The 14,078-nt window shown below is 41.9% G+C and overlaps 1 protein-coding gene and 1 non-coding gene across 3 annotated transcripts in view; one reads left to right on the plus strand and one right to left on the minus strand.

The window, feature by feature from the left end:
• The first annotated feature begins 228 nt into the window (after positions 1-228).
• Positions 229-301, plus strand: TRNAW-CCA. Its single transcript has one exon. It is a non-coding gene; the product is annotated as a tRNA-Trp (tRNA).
• A 6,032-nt stretch (positions 302-6,333) lies between these two features.
• The window catches only part of LOC116758041 (phospholipase A and acyltransferase 3), a 31,432-nt gene continuing 23,687 nt past the window's right edge, over positions 6,334-14,078 (minus strand). For both annotated transcript variants that reach the window (XM_032640658.1, XM_032640659.1), the window contains exon 5: positions 6,334-9,575. In XM_032640658.1, coding sequence (XP_032496549.1) covers positions 9,474-9,575 — 102 coding nt within the window. In that variant the 3' untranslated portion in view covers positions 6,334-9,473. The remainder of the gene's footprint in view (positions 9,576-14,078) is intronic.

Genomic DNA, 14,078 nt, shown 5'->3' on the forward strand with positions numbered 1-14,078 from the left:
AAATCTTATATCTATATATAAAAGAACAGTCATAAGTGTAAGACATAAGAAATAACAATAAAATATCCATGCACCAACACCCAATTGAAGAAATAGAAAATCACCAATATCTTAATAAGCCCCATGACACAAAAAAAGTCTGTACACAAATGTTCACAGCAGCATTATTCATAATTGCCAAAAGGTGGACGCATACTGATGAATGGATAAAAAACATGGGTAGGGACTTCCCTGGTGGTCCAGTGGTTAAGACTCCATGCTCCCAATGCAGGGGGCCCAGGTTCGATCCCTGGTCAGGGAACTAGATCCTGCATGCCACAATTAAGAGCCTGCAGGCTGCAACTAAAAAGATCTCGCACGTGGCAACGGAGATCCCACATGCCGCAACTAAGACCCAGTGCAGCCAAATAAATAAATAAATATATTTTTTAAATGGGTATATCCATACAATGGAACATTACTTGGCCATAAAGAAGGAAGTCATAATTCATGCTACAACAGGGAGGAAATTTAAAAGCATGCTTGTGAAAGAAACAGGTCACAAATGCTACCTATTTTAAGATTCTATTTATATGTAATGCCCAGAATGGACAAATATATAGAGACAAAAAGTAGATTTCTGATTGTTTAAGACTAGAGGCACAGGCAGTGCTCGGAGGTGATAGCTAAAGGGTATGGAGCTTCTTTTTGAAGTGGTGAAAGTGTTCTAAAATTGATTGTGGTGATTGTTTCACAGCTCTGTGAATATACCAAAACCCACCAAATTATAGACTTTAAATGGGCGAAGTGGATGGTATATGAATTCTATTTTAATAAAGCTGTTATAAAAAAATTAACCCAATTTCTCTCCCTCCTAGTACTGTTGTAGCCACTCTCCTGAATTTTGTGCCTATTAATGTCTTGCTTTTTAAAAGTTTTTACAAATAAAAAGGTATCCCTTAACAACATTTTTTTAATTTGGTAAAAACAGAATCAAACATCATACATTCTACAACTTGATTGTTTTTGCTCACGATTAGGTTCCATGCTGACGGATTGTAGCCATTGTTCATTCACGTTCACAGCATTCCCTTTGTAGAATGTAGCACAGCTAATCATCCTGTCTCGGGTCAACGGACACTGAGGGTGTCAAAACTGCCCCGAGCGTCCTCATGCAAAGCCTCCTGGAGCACCGGGCGGCTCTCCTCTAAGCAGAGGCTTTCAGATCTTTTTGACCAAGACTCACGGTGAGAAATACACTTCACAATGCATCAGGATATTGATGTATACAAGTAAAAGTCTTACCAAAAAATTTGCCAAGAAACAAGATGAAATTCACTCTGACAAATCCTATTCTCTATCATTGTGTTTCACTGAATGATTTTTAAAATATTGACTGTGACCCACTAAATAGAAGTTTTCACTCACTAAAGGAGCACAGACCAGAGTTACTGGGTTGTAGGGTATGACCTTCAGCTTTATTAGAAAAAGAATGGAAAATTAGCTTCCTACCAGCAGAATACCAGAGATATAACTGCTCAATATTTAAATATTTTTCAGCATGGTAGCTGTAGACTAGGATCTTTTAACTCACATTTCTACAAGTACTTAGGAAGTGCCCCATTTTGTCATGTGTTTATTAGACATTTGTATTCTCTCCTCTGTGGAAAGCCTGTTAATACATTTGTCCACCTTTCTGTTGGGTTGTCTTTTCCTTATTTATTTATTTTTAATAGATTTATTTATTTATTTTTGGCTCCGTTTCAATGCTGCCTGCAGGCTTTCTCTAGTTGCGGTGAACAGGGGCTGCTCTTCATTGCGGTGCGCGGGCTTATTGCGGTGGCCTCTCTTGTTGCAGAGCACGGGCTCTAGGCACGTGGGCTTCAGTAGTTGTGGCACACGGGCTCAGTAGCTGTTGCCCGTGGGCTCTAGAGAGCAGACTCAGTAGTTGTGGCGCACGGGCTTCGTTGCTCCGCGGCATGTGGGATCTTCCCGGACCGGGGCACGAACCGGTGTCCCCTGCATCGGCAAGCGGACTCTCAATCACTGCGCCACCAGGGAAGCCCAGAACCTGAACTTTTGAACTGGGTGAAACCACAGATATTCCAAGGACTCTGCAAAAACACTTGCAACTTGTCATAGCAACGGGTTGTTACCTCGCTCTAGCGATAGCCTTAGCAACCCTGTTCAGCCAGGACTAGCTTCTGCACCCAGCTCCAATTAAAATTCTTTGCAATGCGAACCTTCCTTCTTTGCCTTTAAAAACCCTTGACTTTAACTCCCTGGTAGGACACTGTTTAGGTCGCTATCCAAACCTGTGTGCCCTGCATTGCAGTTCTTGGATCCCAAATAACTGCTTTCTGCCGGAACATGGCCTCCTAGTTTTATTTAGGTTAACAGAGCATCATCCCATCCGCTGAAGGACTGAATAGAACAAAGAAGGTGGAGGAAGGACAATCTCTCTCCTTGAGCTGAGAGGTCCATCGTTTCCTGCTCTCAGATATCAGAGTTCCTGGTTCTCTGACCTTTAAACTCCAGGACTTATGCCAGCGCCCTACCCTCCATGTGGTCAGGCCTTCACTGGGACTTAGACCATTGGCTCCCTTGGTTCTCCGGCCTTTGGACTTGGACTGAATTACATCACGAGCTTTCTGTTCTGTGTTTGCAGATAGCAGATGGTGGGATTTCTCAGCCTCCATAACCATGTGTACCATTTCCTTTAATAAATCTCCTCTTGCATCTATCTATCTATATCCTATTGGTTCTGTTTGTCTGGAGAGCTGCAACTTATATATTTCCTTTCACATTTAAGTCTGAATCCTCCCCAACTGACTTTTTCTGTACAGCACAAAGTCCATATGATTACGCCGTTTTTTGAGTACCGTTTATTGGTTGAGGATCAGCAAACTATGGCCCACAGGTCAGATCCAGCCCTTCCCTGTTTTCATACAGCCCAGTAGCTAAGACTGGGTTTTGCATTTTAGATGGTTGAAAAAAACCAGAAGTTAATATTTCATGACCCATGAAAAGTACATGAAATTTAAATCTCAGTGGTCCACAGATAAAGTTATGTTTTTATTCTTTTACAAATAGTTTTATTAGATACACACCCACGTATTACAGTACGTAGACGTGAATTGACTATGGCGGCTTTCCTGCTACAACAGCAGAGTTGAATAGTTGCATCGCTTTGAGGCCTACCAATATTTACTCCCTGGCTCTTCACAAAAACTGTTTGCCAACCCTAAATAGTTCATCCTTCCCCACTGATCTGCAGTGTCACCTTTGTTGTAAATTAAGGTTTCGTATATTTGTGGGGTCTGTTTTAGAGGTTCTACTCCATTCCATTAGTCAGCCTAACTATCCCTGCACCAAAAACGCACTTTTTTTTTTTTTTTTTTTGCGGTACGCGGGCCTCTCACTGTTGTGGCCTCTCCCGTTGCGGAGCACAGGGTCCGGACGCGCAGGCTCAGCGGCCATGGCTCACAGGCCCAGCCGCTCCGCGGCATGTGGGATCTTCCCGGACCAGGGCACGAACCCACGTCCCCTGCATCGGCAGGCGGACTCTCAACAACTGCGCCACCAGGGAAGCCCCAAAACGCACTATTTTGGTCACAATAATAATTTATAATAAATTGGTATTTCATAGTGCAAGTCTCCCTGCCTGGTGTTTCTTCTTAGTAATGAAAAAGCTAACCTTGCCTCTTTACTTTTTCCAGGTCTATTTTAGAATCTGGTTGCGAACTTCAGGAAAGACCCTGTTGGAATTTGGTTTGGAATTGCACTGAATCTAGAGATGAATTTGGAAAGAAACTGACATATTTATGATATTGCGGTTTCCTAGCCATGCAAAGTCCTTCGATATTTTCTCCAGAGAGATCTCATTCATGTATTGCTTGAATATTTGGGAAAACTCCTCTGTAAAACCATCCAGGAATGCCATTTCTTTGTGGGACAAATTTTAAGTACTGATTTAATTCCTTTAATGGTAATAGGACTACTTAGACTTTTTTACTTATTCGTGGTTCAATTTTGATAATATGCTTTCCTTAGAATGTATTAATTCCATCCAAATTTTCCAATTTATTGATTTCTTGTTTTTTGATCTCCTTAGTATCTGTAGTTATATCCCCCCTTTTTATTCCTAAAACATTAACTTGTGTATTCTCTTTTATATGCTTATTTTGATTCATTTCTTTTGGTTCATATCTTTTTACTTTCTTCCTATTCTTTTTTCTTTTCTCTTTCTCTCTTTTTTTTTTTTTGGTATAATTGACATACAACATTATCGTAGTTTCAGAAGCACAACATAATGATTTGATATTTGCATATATTGCAAAACGATCACCACAACAAGTCTAGTTAACATCTGTCATCATACATAGTTACAAAACATTTTTTTCTTGTGATGAGCACTTTTAAGATCTATTCTCCTAGAAACTTGCAAATATGCAATATGGTATTATTAACTATAGTCACCATGTGGTACATTACATCCCCATGACTTATTTATCTTATAACTGGAAGCTTGTACTTTTTGACTCCCTCCACCCATTTCACCCACCCCCAGCCCCCAGCTCTGGCAACCACCAATCTGTTCTCCGTATCTATAAGCATGATTTTTTTTTGAAAGATTCCATATATAAGTAAGATCATACAGTATTTGTATTTCTCTGTCTGACTTATTTCACTTAGCCTAATGCCTTTAAGGTCCATTCATGTAGTCGCAAATGGCAAGATTTCATTCTTTCTTATGACTGAATAATATTCCGTTCTACATGTATACCACAATTTCCTTATCCATTTACCCATTGATGGACACTTGGCTTGTTTCCATATCTTGGCTGTTGTAAATAATGCTGTGACAAACATGGGGTTGCACATATCTTTTCAAGTTATGTTTTCCTTTTCTTTGGATAAACATCCAGAAGGGGGATTGCTGGATCATATGGTAATCCTATTTTTTAATTTTTTGAGGAAACTTCATGCTGTTTCCATAGTGGCTGTACCACTTTACATTCCCAGCAACAGTCGACAGGGCTTGTCTTTTCTTCACATCCTCACCAACACTGGTCATTTCTTGTCTTCTTGATAATAGCCATGAACTGGTGTCTCATTGTAGGTTTGATTTGCATTTCCCTGATTATTCCTGTTGAGCATCTTTTCATGTCCCTATTGGCCAGCTGTATGACTTCTATCTATCTTCTTCAATTGGATGATTAACTCATTAATTTGTACCTTTTTCTTTCTTAATGTAAGAACTCATGCTACACTTTTCTTTCTAGGTATCCCTTGACCAGAATGACCCAAGTACTGATCTCTAGTATTTTTGTTATCATCCAGTTCTAATATTTTCTAGTTTCCATCATGTTTTCTTCTCTGACTCATAATTGATCTAACAATGTGTTCTAAAATTTCTAAAAGGATAGAGTTTTTCTAGCTATCACTTTCTTATTGATTTCTAACTTAATTTCATTATGGTTAGAAAAGATGATCTCTATGTTACCAGCCCCTTGAAATTTGTTGCGACTTGCATCAAGGCCAAGGACGTGGTCAGTTTTCATGAGCATTCCTTTGTGTGTGGTCAAAAAGAATCTATATTCGGGCTTCCCTGGTGGCGCAGTGGTTGAGAGTCTGCCTGCTGATGCAGGGGACACGGGTTTGTGCCCCGGTCTGGGAAGATCCCACGTGCCGCAGAACGGCCTGGCCCATGAGCCATGGTTGCTGAGCCTGCCACGTCCGGAGCCTGTGCTCCGCAACGGGAGAGGCCACAACAGTGAGAGGCCCGCGTACCACAAAAATAAAAAAAAAAAAAAATCTATATTCAACAATTGTACTACATGTGTTCATTAAATCAGCTCGTTGGTTTTTCAAAATTGCTGTATCTTTTGTGTCTTCTCGATTTATCAGTTCCAGAGAGAGGTGTTATTTAGATCTCCCACTATCATGGGGAATTTGTCATTTTCTCCTTGCACTAGGCCAAAATTTTCAGTATCTATTTTAGGACTTTTATTAGGTGCAAACAATTTCAGAAGTATTATGCCTTCCTACTGAATTGAAATTTTTTCAGAAACTTTTTGGAGCCTTTGTCAACACCAGCAACTAATTCTCTGATTTCCCAGATACCAACTGGGTGTTCAACAATTCAGTTCAGTTTTGACACTAGCCCCTGGGAGCTGGCACAGGCCTCAGAGCTCAAGTGCTCAGTCCCCTAAGCCTGCCCTCCTTCACCTTTAGACACCTTTCACCATTCGCAAGACCCAGGTCACCTGTACTTCTGTCAATGGGCTAAAAATCAGCGGTTCCCACAACCCTTCCTAAGGTTCAATAATTTGCTAGAACAGCTCACAGAACTCAGGAAGAGGCACTTTAATTATGTTTACCGGTTTATTATAATGTACAGAACTCAGGAACAACCAAATGGAAGAGATGCATAGGGCAAGTTGTGTGGGCAAGGACCGTCCATGCCCTCTTCCGGCAGCCGCTCTCCTGATACCTCCATATGTTCACCAGCAGGAAGCTCATCAAGTCTCCTTGATCAAGAGTTTTTATAGAGCTTAATCTTCAGCTTGCCCACCCCTCACCTCCCCTTCTTAGAGATCAGTAGCCTGAAAGTTCCAGCCCTCTAATCACTTGGTCTTTCTGATGACCAGCCCCATCTTAAGGCTATCTTAGTGTCCCCACCCTAAGTCTCCTCATTAGGACAAACTCAGGTTGATCAAAAGGGGCTCCTTAGGAACAGGAAAAGACATGCCTATCACTTAGGAAATTCCAAGGGTTTTAGGAGCTCTGGCCAAGAACCAAGGATAAGACCAAATGCATTTCTTATTATGCCACACCTTTTATCTTTTTTCTGTCCAGTAATCATTTTTGGTTTAAAGCCTATAGTGTCTGATATGATTATAGATGTACCAGCTTTTAGTTAATTAGTATTAACCTAACCAGTTTTTAGTTAGTATTTGCCTAGCATATCTTCTTTTAATTTAAAAAATTATTATATAATTTATTTTGAAATTAATTCAAAATAATAATAAACTTTTGAAATAATTTCAAAAGTTTCAGTTTATTTAAATTTTCAAGTTCAAATTTCAGATACTTTTCAGATGCTTACTAGGTTAAAAATTTTAATATACAAAAAGTACTAGAAAGACTACCACAGCGGTTACCCATATACCCAATACATAGATTAAAAACTTATTGTTTTGTCATATTCGCTGTATCTGCATCGATTTTTTTAATAAGGTTCATGTGTTTTCCCATAAGTCCTCATACCATTTTCACACTTAATAAAATTCATAATTTCTTAATATTCTTAAACACCCAGTCCATATTCAAATTTTCCCTATTACCCCAAATTGCGTTTATAGTCGTTTTTTCACACTTAGCTGTTTTGCCTCCAACATGTCTTTCAGTCTAGGACAGTTTATACACACCGCCCAATTTTTCTCCTCGATAACAATGTTTTAAAGACATCAGATGAGTTATCATGCACAACGTCCATCTTTTCAAACTTCAGTCTTTTGTGTCCTTATATTTCAGTTGCCTCTGCTGTAGACAGTACTCCCTGGATTAGCTGTCTAATCCAGCATAATATTTGTCTTATACTTGGCAAATTTAGTCCATATTTACTTATGGTCATTACCAATATATTTGGAATTAGTTCTTCCGTCTTCTCTGGTCATTTCTACACACCCCACTTTCTGTATGTAATGTTTATTTTGTAATTGAACTGGGTGTCTTAGTTTTGCTTTCTTGTGTTTATTCTACTTCATTCCTTTTTACTCGACAATCAGTTTGGAGGTTTATGCTCCACGCCTCTGCATCACCTTATGCCATGCGACAGAGTGGGCTTCAAGAAACCCACCTTTGGGCTTCCCTGGGGGCGCAGTGGTTGAGAGTCCGCCTGCCGATGCAGGGGACGCGGGTTCGTGTCCCGGTCCGGGAAGATCCCACATGCCGCGGAGGCGGCTGGGGCCCGTGAGCCATGGTCGCTGAGCCTGCGCGTCCGGAGCCTGTGCTCCGCAACGGGATGAGGCCACAACAGTGAGAGGCCCGCGTACCGCAAAAAAAAAAAAGATACCACCCTTTAATTTGGACCTTGTGTCCCTTGGGTTTGGGAGCTTAAGAACTGGCACGACATGGGACATCAACAGAACTGAAACAAAAAGGAAGAAAACTACACTGGGAGACACTACTCTTACATCAACGCTGGGACATGAATGGGCACAAGCTAATACTGGACCAGATGTGGGCCAAGCAGGAGGGAGCTGGCCAGGAGCCATTTGTAAGTCCTGTCCAGGATTCCAAAAGACTGATGGTCCCCAGACAACCAGGGCTGACGAAGGAAACATTCGCAAGCAGACAGAGAAGACGTGCCCTGTGGAGGGACGGACAGTCAGCCCCAACAGGGTACTTCTGAGGAACCCACAAAAGCCCCTTTCAGGAAAATGGTCACTTTGAACACCTGCCAAGCCCAGCGAGCAACACCAGGAGACCTCAAGGGACCAACCATGAAGGATCGTCCCTTCGCCCCCAGACCCTCCCGGGAGGGCTCAGCTGCACCTACATCAGGCATGGGATGAGCCACACTCCCACCCCGAAAGCCCCGAGGCAACTTTGTACCACGAGACCTGGCCCCACTGGGCAGAGCTGATTGGCCTAGTGGGGCCACCTGACCCAATGGCAGCCAATCAATCTGTAGGCTAAGTGTGGTGAGCTGAGCCAATCAGATTCTCTCTCAGGAGCTTGCGTTGGGAGCACCTCGCAGGCCACAGGGAGGGATGAAACTGAGCAGATGTGGGGAGAGAAGCCGCAGGAGCGGGTGTGGGATCAGAGACTTGGCGGTGGGGGGGAGGGGTGTCGTGACAGCCCAAGTGGAGAGGACGTAGGAGTGCTGCGGGGTGGAAGTGATAAGGCTGAGAAAAGCTGTGGAGATCAGAGGGAGATAAAGGAGATTTTAACAAGACTGGCAAGAGCATATAGTCTTTCCTTATGGCTGAGGTTTGAACCCCACGGACATAGACTCCAGCTACTAAGTCCTGGAAGCCAGACTGGGTCTAGCTCCAGGCCAAAGGTCCTGGGTGTGCAGTGGTTCCTGTTCTTGAATATCAGTCAGGTTTGTCTGTCTCCCTTGCTGCCCACCTGTATCCTCACCACTAGAAGCCCCCATTACTTGAGATAACCGGAGTTGGACTTTGTTTCCTGCACGTGAAGAATGCAGCCCACAAATAGAAAGTGAGAGAAAATCACCAAAGAGGCAGAGAACAACATGGCATCATCAGGAACAGAGCGTAGCTGCACCCTCAACAGACCACGCCAGGCAGTTCTTGCTGCACTTCCCCCAATAAAATCCTCCTTCATTGGGCTTTATTTTATTCTGTGAAAATAAGCCTTATTGTAAAACAGAATAAATCCACAAACCAAACCTCAAACCCTCTAGCAAAGAAGGCCCCCTTAATGTATAAATTCACTGCCGACAAGAGAGTCCCTTCAAGTCATTGCTTTTGTTTCTTGTTTCTTGAGAACATGATTCCAATGAGGCCTATGGCTGCCAGGCCCACTCCTGCGATGCCAGCTACCATGATGGCCTCTCTGACCTGGAAGAGAGAGGAGGGTGGATCAGATTCTGTGTCAGGAATCTGAGTACACGCTGTACGTTCAACAAGAACATCCAGCTCCGGGAGCCTCCCATGCCCCCTTGGTCTTCTTGACAAACTCAGAAGTCAACTAACATTGGCAGGGAAATGGGGAGAAGAGGGCAGGATGGGGAAGGAGTGGTGGGTGGGGCCAGCTGGCCAATGACATACAGCAGGTCTGAAGCGGGAAAACTCACTTCACCCTGTGAGTACTTAAAGCACACATCCCCAGAGGGTGGCTGTGAAAAGGACAGGGAGATGAAGCCAGATGGTTGAATCCTGGCTGGCCAACAGGGAGCTCTCGAAGTAAGTGTGAAGTTGAAGAGTCATTGCTATTGAATCCTCAATAAACCGTGACCTCCGGCAGAGCAAAACCCTCACTTGCCGTCATCTTCGCTGTATTCCCAGCACCCGGTCCTGCCAGGTGCAGAGGTGCTCTTTGCATGTTCTTAAATGACTCAAACTATGAAGAGTAGTAATGTTATACTTTAAATTATTAAGATATCTGACTTGTATTGTTTGTACAAGAAAAAAAAAAACATTGCAAAAGTTAAGAGTAAGTTTCAGGGTAAAAATTGAACATGTATCAAATTTCACTCTTTCCAAAATCCAACTAAAAGTAAAATAAGGCATTTGTTTTAGGCATAATTCCACTAGGACCCAAAGAACACTAAATGCAGTGAAGGCACAATGCCCGAAATCATGAAAACTGTACTTTTTCCCACTAACGGTATCATGAACATGGATCAAGAAATCTCACCCTAAAACCAAGCCAAGCATTTAAGCAGCACCAAGAACTGCAAAGGAAAAGATTATAATGATTTTACGCCAAGAAGTCCAATGAGACAGTGTACTAAAACTCCCAGTAATAAAAAGGATGAAAATGTGGACTTGGTACCCCAAACCCACATCCTTACATGACACCGCCAACTCTGCCCTTGGTACCCTGAGCACAGAGCTTGCCTAGGTTGTGTATGTTGTGGCCGAAAAATTCCCACATGCCCACCATAGAGAAGACTCTGAAAAAACTTCAATGCTTAAAAAGAATATATGTTGCCACTGCCCAGGCTTATCCGAGCCATAAACGTGTCCAGCATAGCTGTGTGAAATGCCAGAAATACACCAGTGTAACTACATCACAAGGTACCCAGAACACTATGTCAACAAAAGTTTTGCATGAAGCTACTGACCTAAGGTTTGACTGCCGCTCAGTCTTTAGACCTTCCTGTTAAATTAAAGGTAATTAGGCTTGGCTTTGTGGCAACCGTGGTCCTGCCGGGTTCTTGCTAGGGAGCCTGCATAAAACCACTTGGATCCAGTGTTTTCCTTGCTAAGCTATGTGTCAAGGTGGGGAGAAAATGGTTTGCAGATAATGGAGTAGGAACAATAAGCCCCCAGTTCTTTACAGAACCTCACAGTGTGAGGAGAAACACTGATGGAGCCAGTTCATACAAAAGGTGCTTTGTCAAGGAAAACAACAATAGCCTCATTGTTTGCGCTCATGCTTTGTACAGAGTCAAATTGTGTCATTAAATACAAGAAAGTAGTATTTAGTTAGCCCTGAGAGTGCAGAGTTTACGGAAAGAATGACCTTCCCAGGAGAGACAGAGCTACCTGCACATGCCATCGATGGTTTTCTTGTTGTAAGGCTGCTGGGTCCAGCCCAGCCACTGTGCTGAAATTACAACAGTTCTGATCGTGAAAATGGGCTACACGGTTGTGCACCAGAGGTCTTCGATCAGAATATTATGAAAGAGAAAAGTTGCCCCTCATTATCTTTTCTCGAAAGTGGGCAAACAGTAATCCTATCAGACTGCGGACAATTAGCTGCTTATGCTACACATCTACTATGAGTTAAGCCCCGGAATTGTTTCTGGAAAAAGGCAATTCTAATGTGCTTTTCTTCACTTTCAGCAATGTTCTAAGTGGATATAAGAAGAGTAATATTATTCAGAAAGCAATTGAATTCAGACTATGAGAGGTTATAAAATAACAATGGTTATAAAATATGTGTACAGAAAGTTGGCTTTAATATTTACAGTAGTTGTTATATAATACCCTGTAATTTATCCAGGTTTATGTAATTACACAATACCATTGGCCACATCTTCAATTTCTATTTATCTTAAAATTTTATCTGGGCTTCCCTGGTGGCGCAGTGGTTGAGAGTCCGCCTGCCGACGCAGGGGACGCGGGTTCGTGGCCCGGTCCGGGAAGATCCCACATGCCGCGGAGCGGCTGGGCCCGTGAGCCATGGCCGCTGAGCCTGCGCGTCCGGAGACTGTGCTCCGCGACGGGAGAGGCCACAACAGTGAGAGGCCCGCGTATCGCAAAAAAAAAAAAAATTTTATCTGACACAGGTAGACTTCAGCATGAGTGTAGCTCCTAGTTGCTTTTTGCTAGAGTACTATTCAGTACAAAAGCTTACTAAGTATACATTTTTTGAAGCCTGAGTATTTTTTAAATAGGTAGGTGGAAAATAGGACCGTCTCGATTAGAATACTCTTAGGCATGGAAAAGCACAAACAACATTTTGGTTTAAATCCATTGTTTCCCTTTCTACATGGAAACTTAGATGAGTTACATATAGTCCGTTGAAGGAAAATCTAGTCTGCTTCAAAGAGCTGAACACAAATAAACATAATGACTAATAAGATCCTTTCACACAGAAAATTATCCTCGAGTTAAGCGAAAAAGAGAGCTGCTCTGCTTTGATGGCTCTTACAAAGCAAAAGCGCTGCCGGACGTTGTCCAGCATCCACTAAATCCACCCTCTCTAGTGAGATGGGAAAAGTGCAGAAGCTACATTTTAATTTGGCCACACCGTGTATTATGACCATTACTCACCTCGGCCAGTACTTCCAAGGGGGTACAGGCTTGCACCTCTGGGGGAAATTTGGCAATATCTACAGACATTTTGGTTCTTACACCTGGGGGTGGAGGGTGCTACTGGCATCTAGTTGGTAGAGGCCATGGATGCTACTAAATATCCTGCAATACACAGGGCAAGTCCTAACAATGAAGACTTATCTTCATTGCTAATGACCCAAATGTCAACAGTGCTGAGGCTGAGAAACCCTCATCTAGGCCAAGAAATGAAAGAGGAAATCTTTGGAAACAGTATAAATGGCACCTCTTTTTGTTTCGTAGTATGTTCTGGTTTCATGTTCTGTGAGGGGGTCCAGTAGAATTGTTGATGCTGTTTTATCATTGTTGTGTTGTCACGGTTTTGCCTCTTTCAGGTGGCTGGCTAGCGCATTGGGCTAAAGCCTCAGGAAGGATAATGGGATGTGTCCAATTTGTATTGTTTCATTTTTCAAGAAGGTGCTTGTAGAAAGAGCAAATGATAAAAATATTTCTTGGTTCTTCAGTATCTCAAGGTTTGGAATTGTATTTAAATGCTCAAAATATGTATTTTTACTAAATTATGTAACAATTTTGTGAAGAAAATGCTCTACTTATATTAAATTGTGACTCTCTTCTTTAGTCTGTTAATAATCACTAAAGGATAACTAAAAATGAGATGATTTGGAGATATTTTATAAATCTACCAAATCTTCTTAAAATAGCACCCTGAATTTGGTATCTTATACTTCCCAAATTTGTACAGTAATCTCTATTTGGAGTTTATTGCTGCACAGGAGGGCGGACATTTACCTGAAGTAGAAGCCAGGTGTAATCAACACCTCAATTGTTATGCAGGATCACCCATGGAATCAGATTTATTTAGCATATGTTTCTCTTTTTTATGCTGATATCATCACTGCTACTTTTTAAAAAACTTCTACTGTACACAGATCTACCAATAAGTGTTAGTTTTCTCATTGAAAAAGATAAATAATTGGAAAACAGGGGAGAGAAGAAAAGAAAATCAGAGGAGCAGTCTAGGGGTACAACCTCTGAATAATCAGTGTTCCCGAATGAGAGAAGAGAAAATGGAAAATTTCCCAGAATTGAAGGAACAGGGTTTCCACATTGAAAAGTGTCATCAAGTGCCCAGCACAATTCATGAAAACAGATCCACACAAGGTTTATCATAGTGAAATCTCAGAACACTGAAGATAAAGAGAAGATTCTGTAAGCTTCCAGAAAGATAAAATTGGTCACATACAAAGGATCGAAAATCAGAACCGATTCAGACTTCTCGTAAACAATAGCATAAACTAGATGACAATGGAGCAATACCATCACATTTTTTTAAAAATTCTTTTCAGCCTAGAATTCCATACCCAGCCAAACTATCAATCAAATCCGAGGATAAAATGAAGACGTTTTCAGGCATAAACAATCTTTTTAAAATGCATCCTTTCTCAGAATCTATTAGAGGTGGTATTCCACCAAAACAAGAGAGTAATCCAAGAAAGAGAAAGATGTGAGTTGCAGAGGATAAAAGCATTAATACAGGAGAGAACTGAAGGGCATCTCTAAAGGATGCTAGTAAAGAGAGATACCAGGATGACAGTA

Source organism: Phocoena sinus, chromosome 8, assembly GCF_008692025.1.
Source record: "Phocoena sinus isolate mPhoSin1 chromosome 8, mPhoSin1.pri, whole genome shotgun sequence".
NCBI classification, from domain to species: Eukaryota; Metazoa; Chordata; class Mammalia; order Artiodactyla; family Phocoenidae; genus Phocoena; species Phocoena sinus.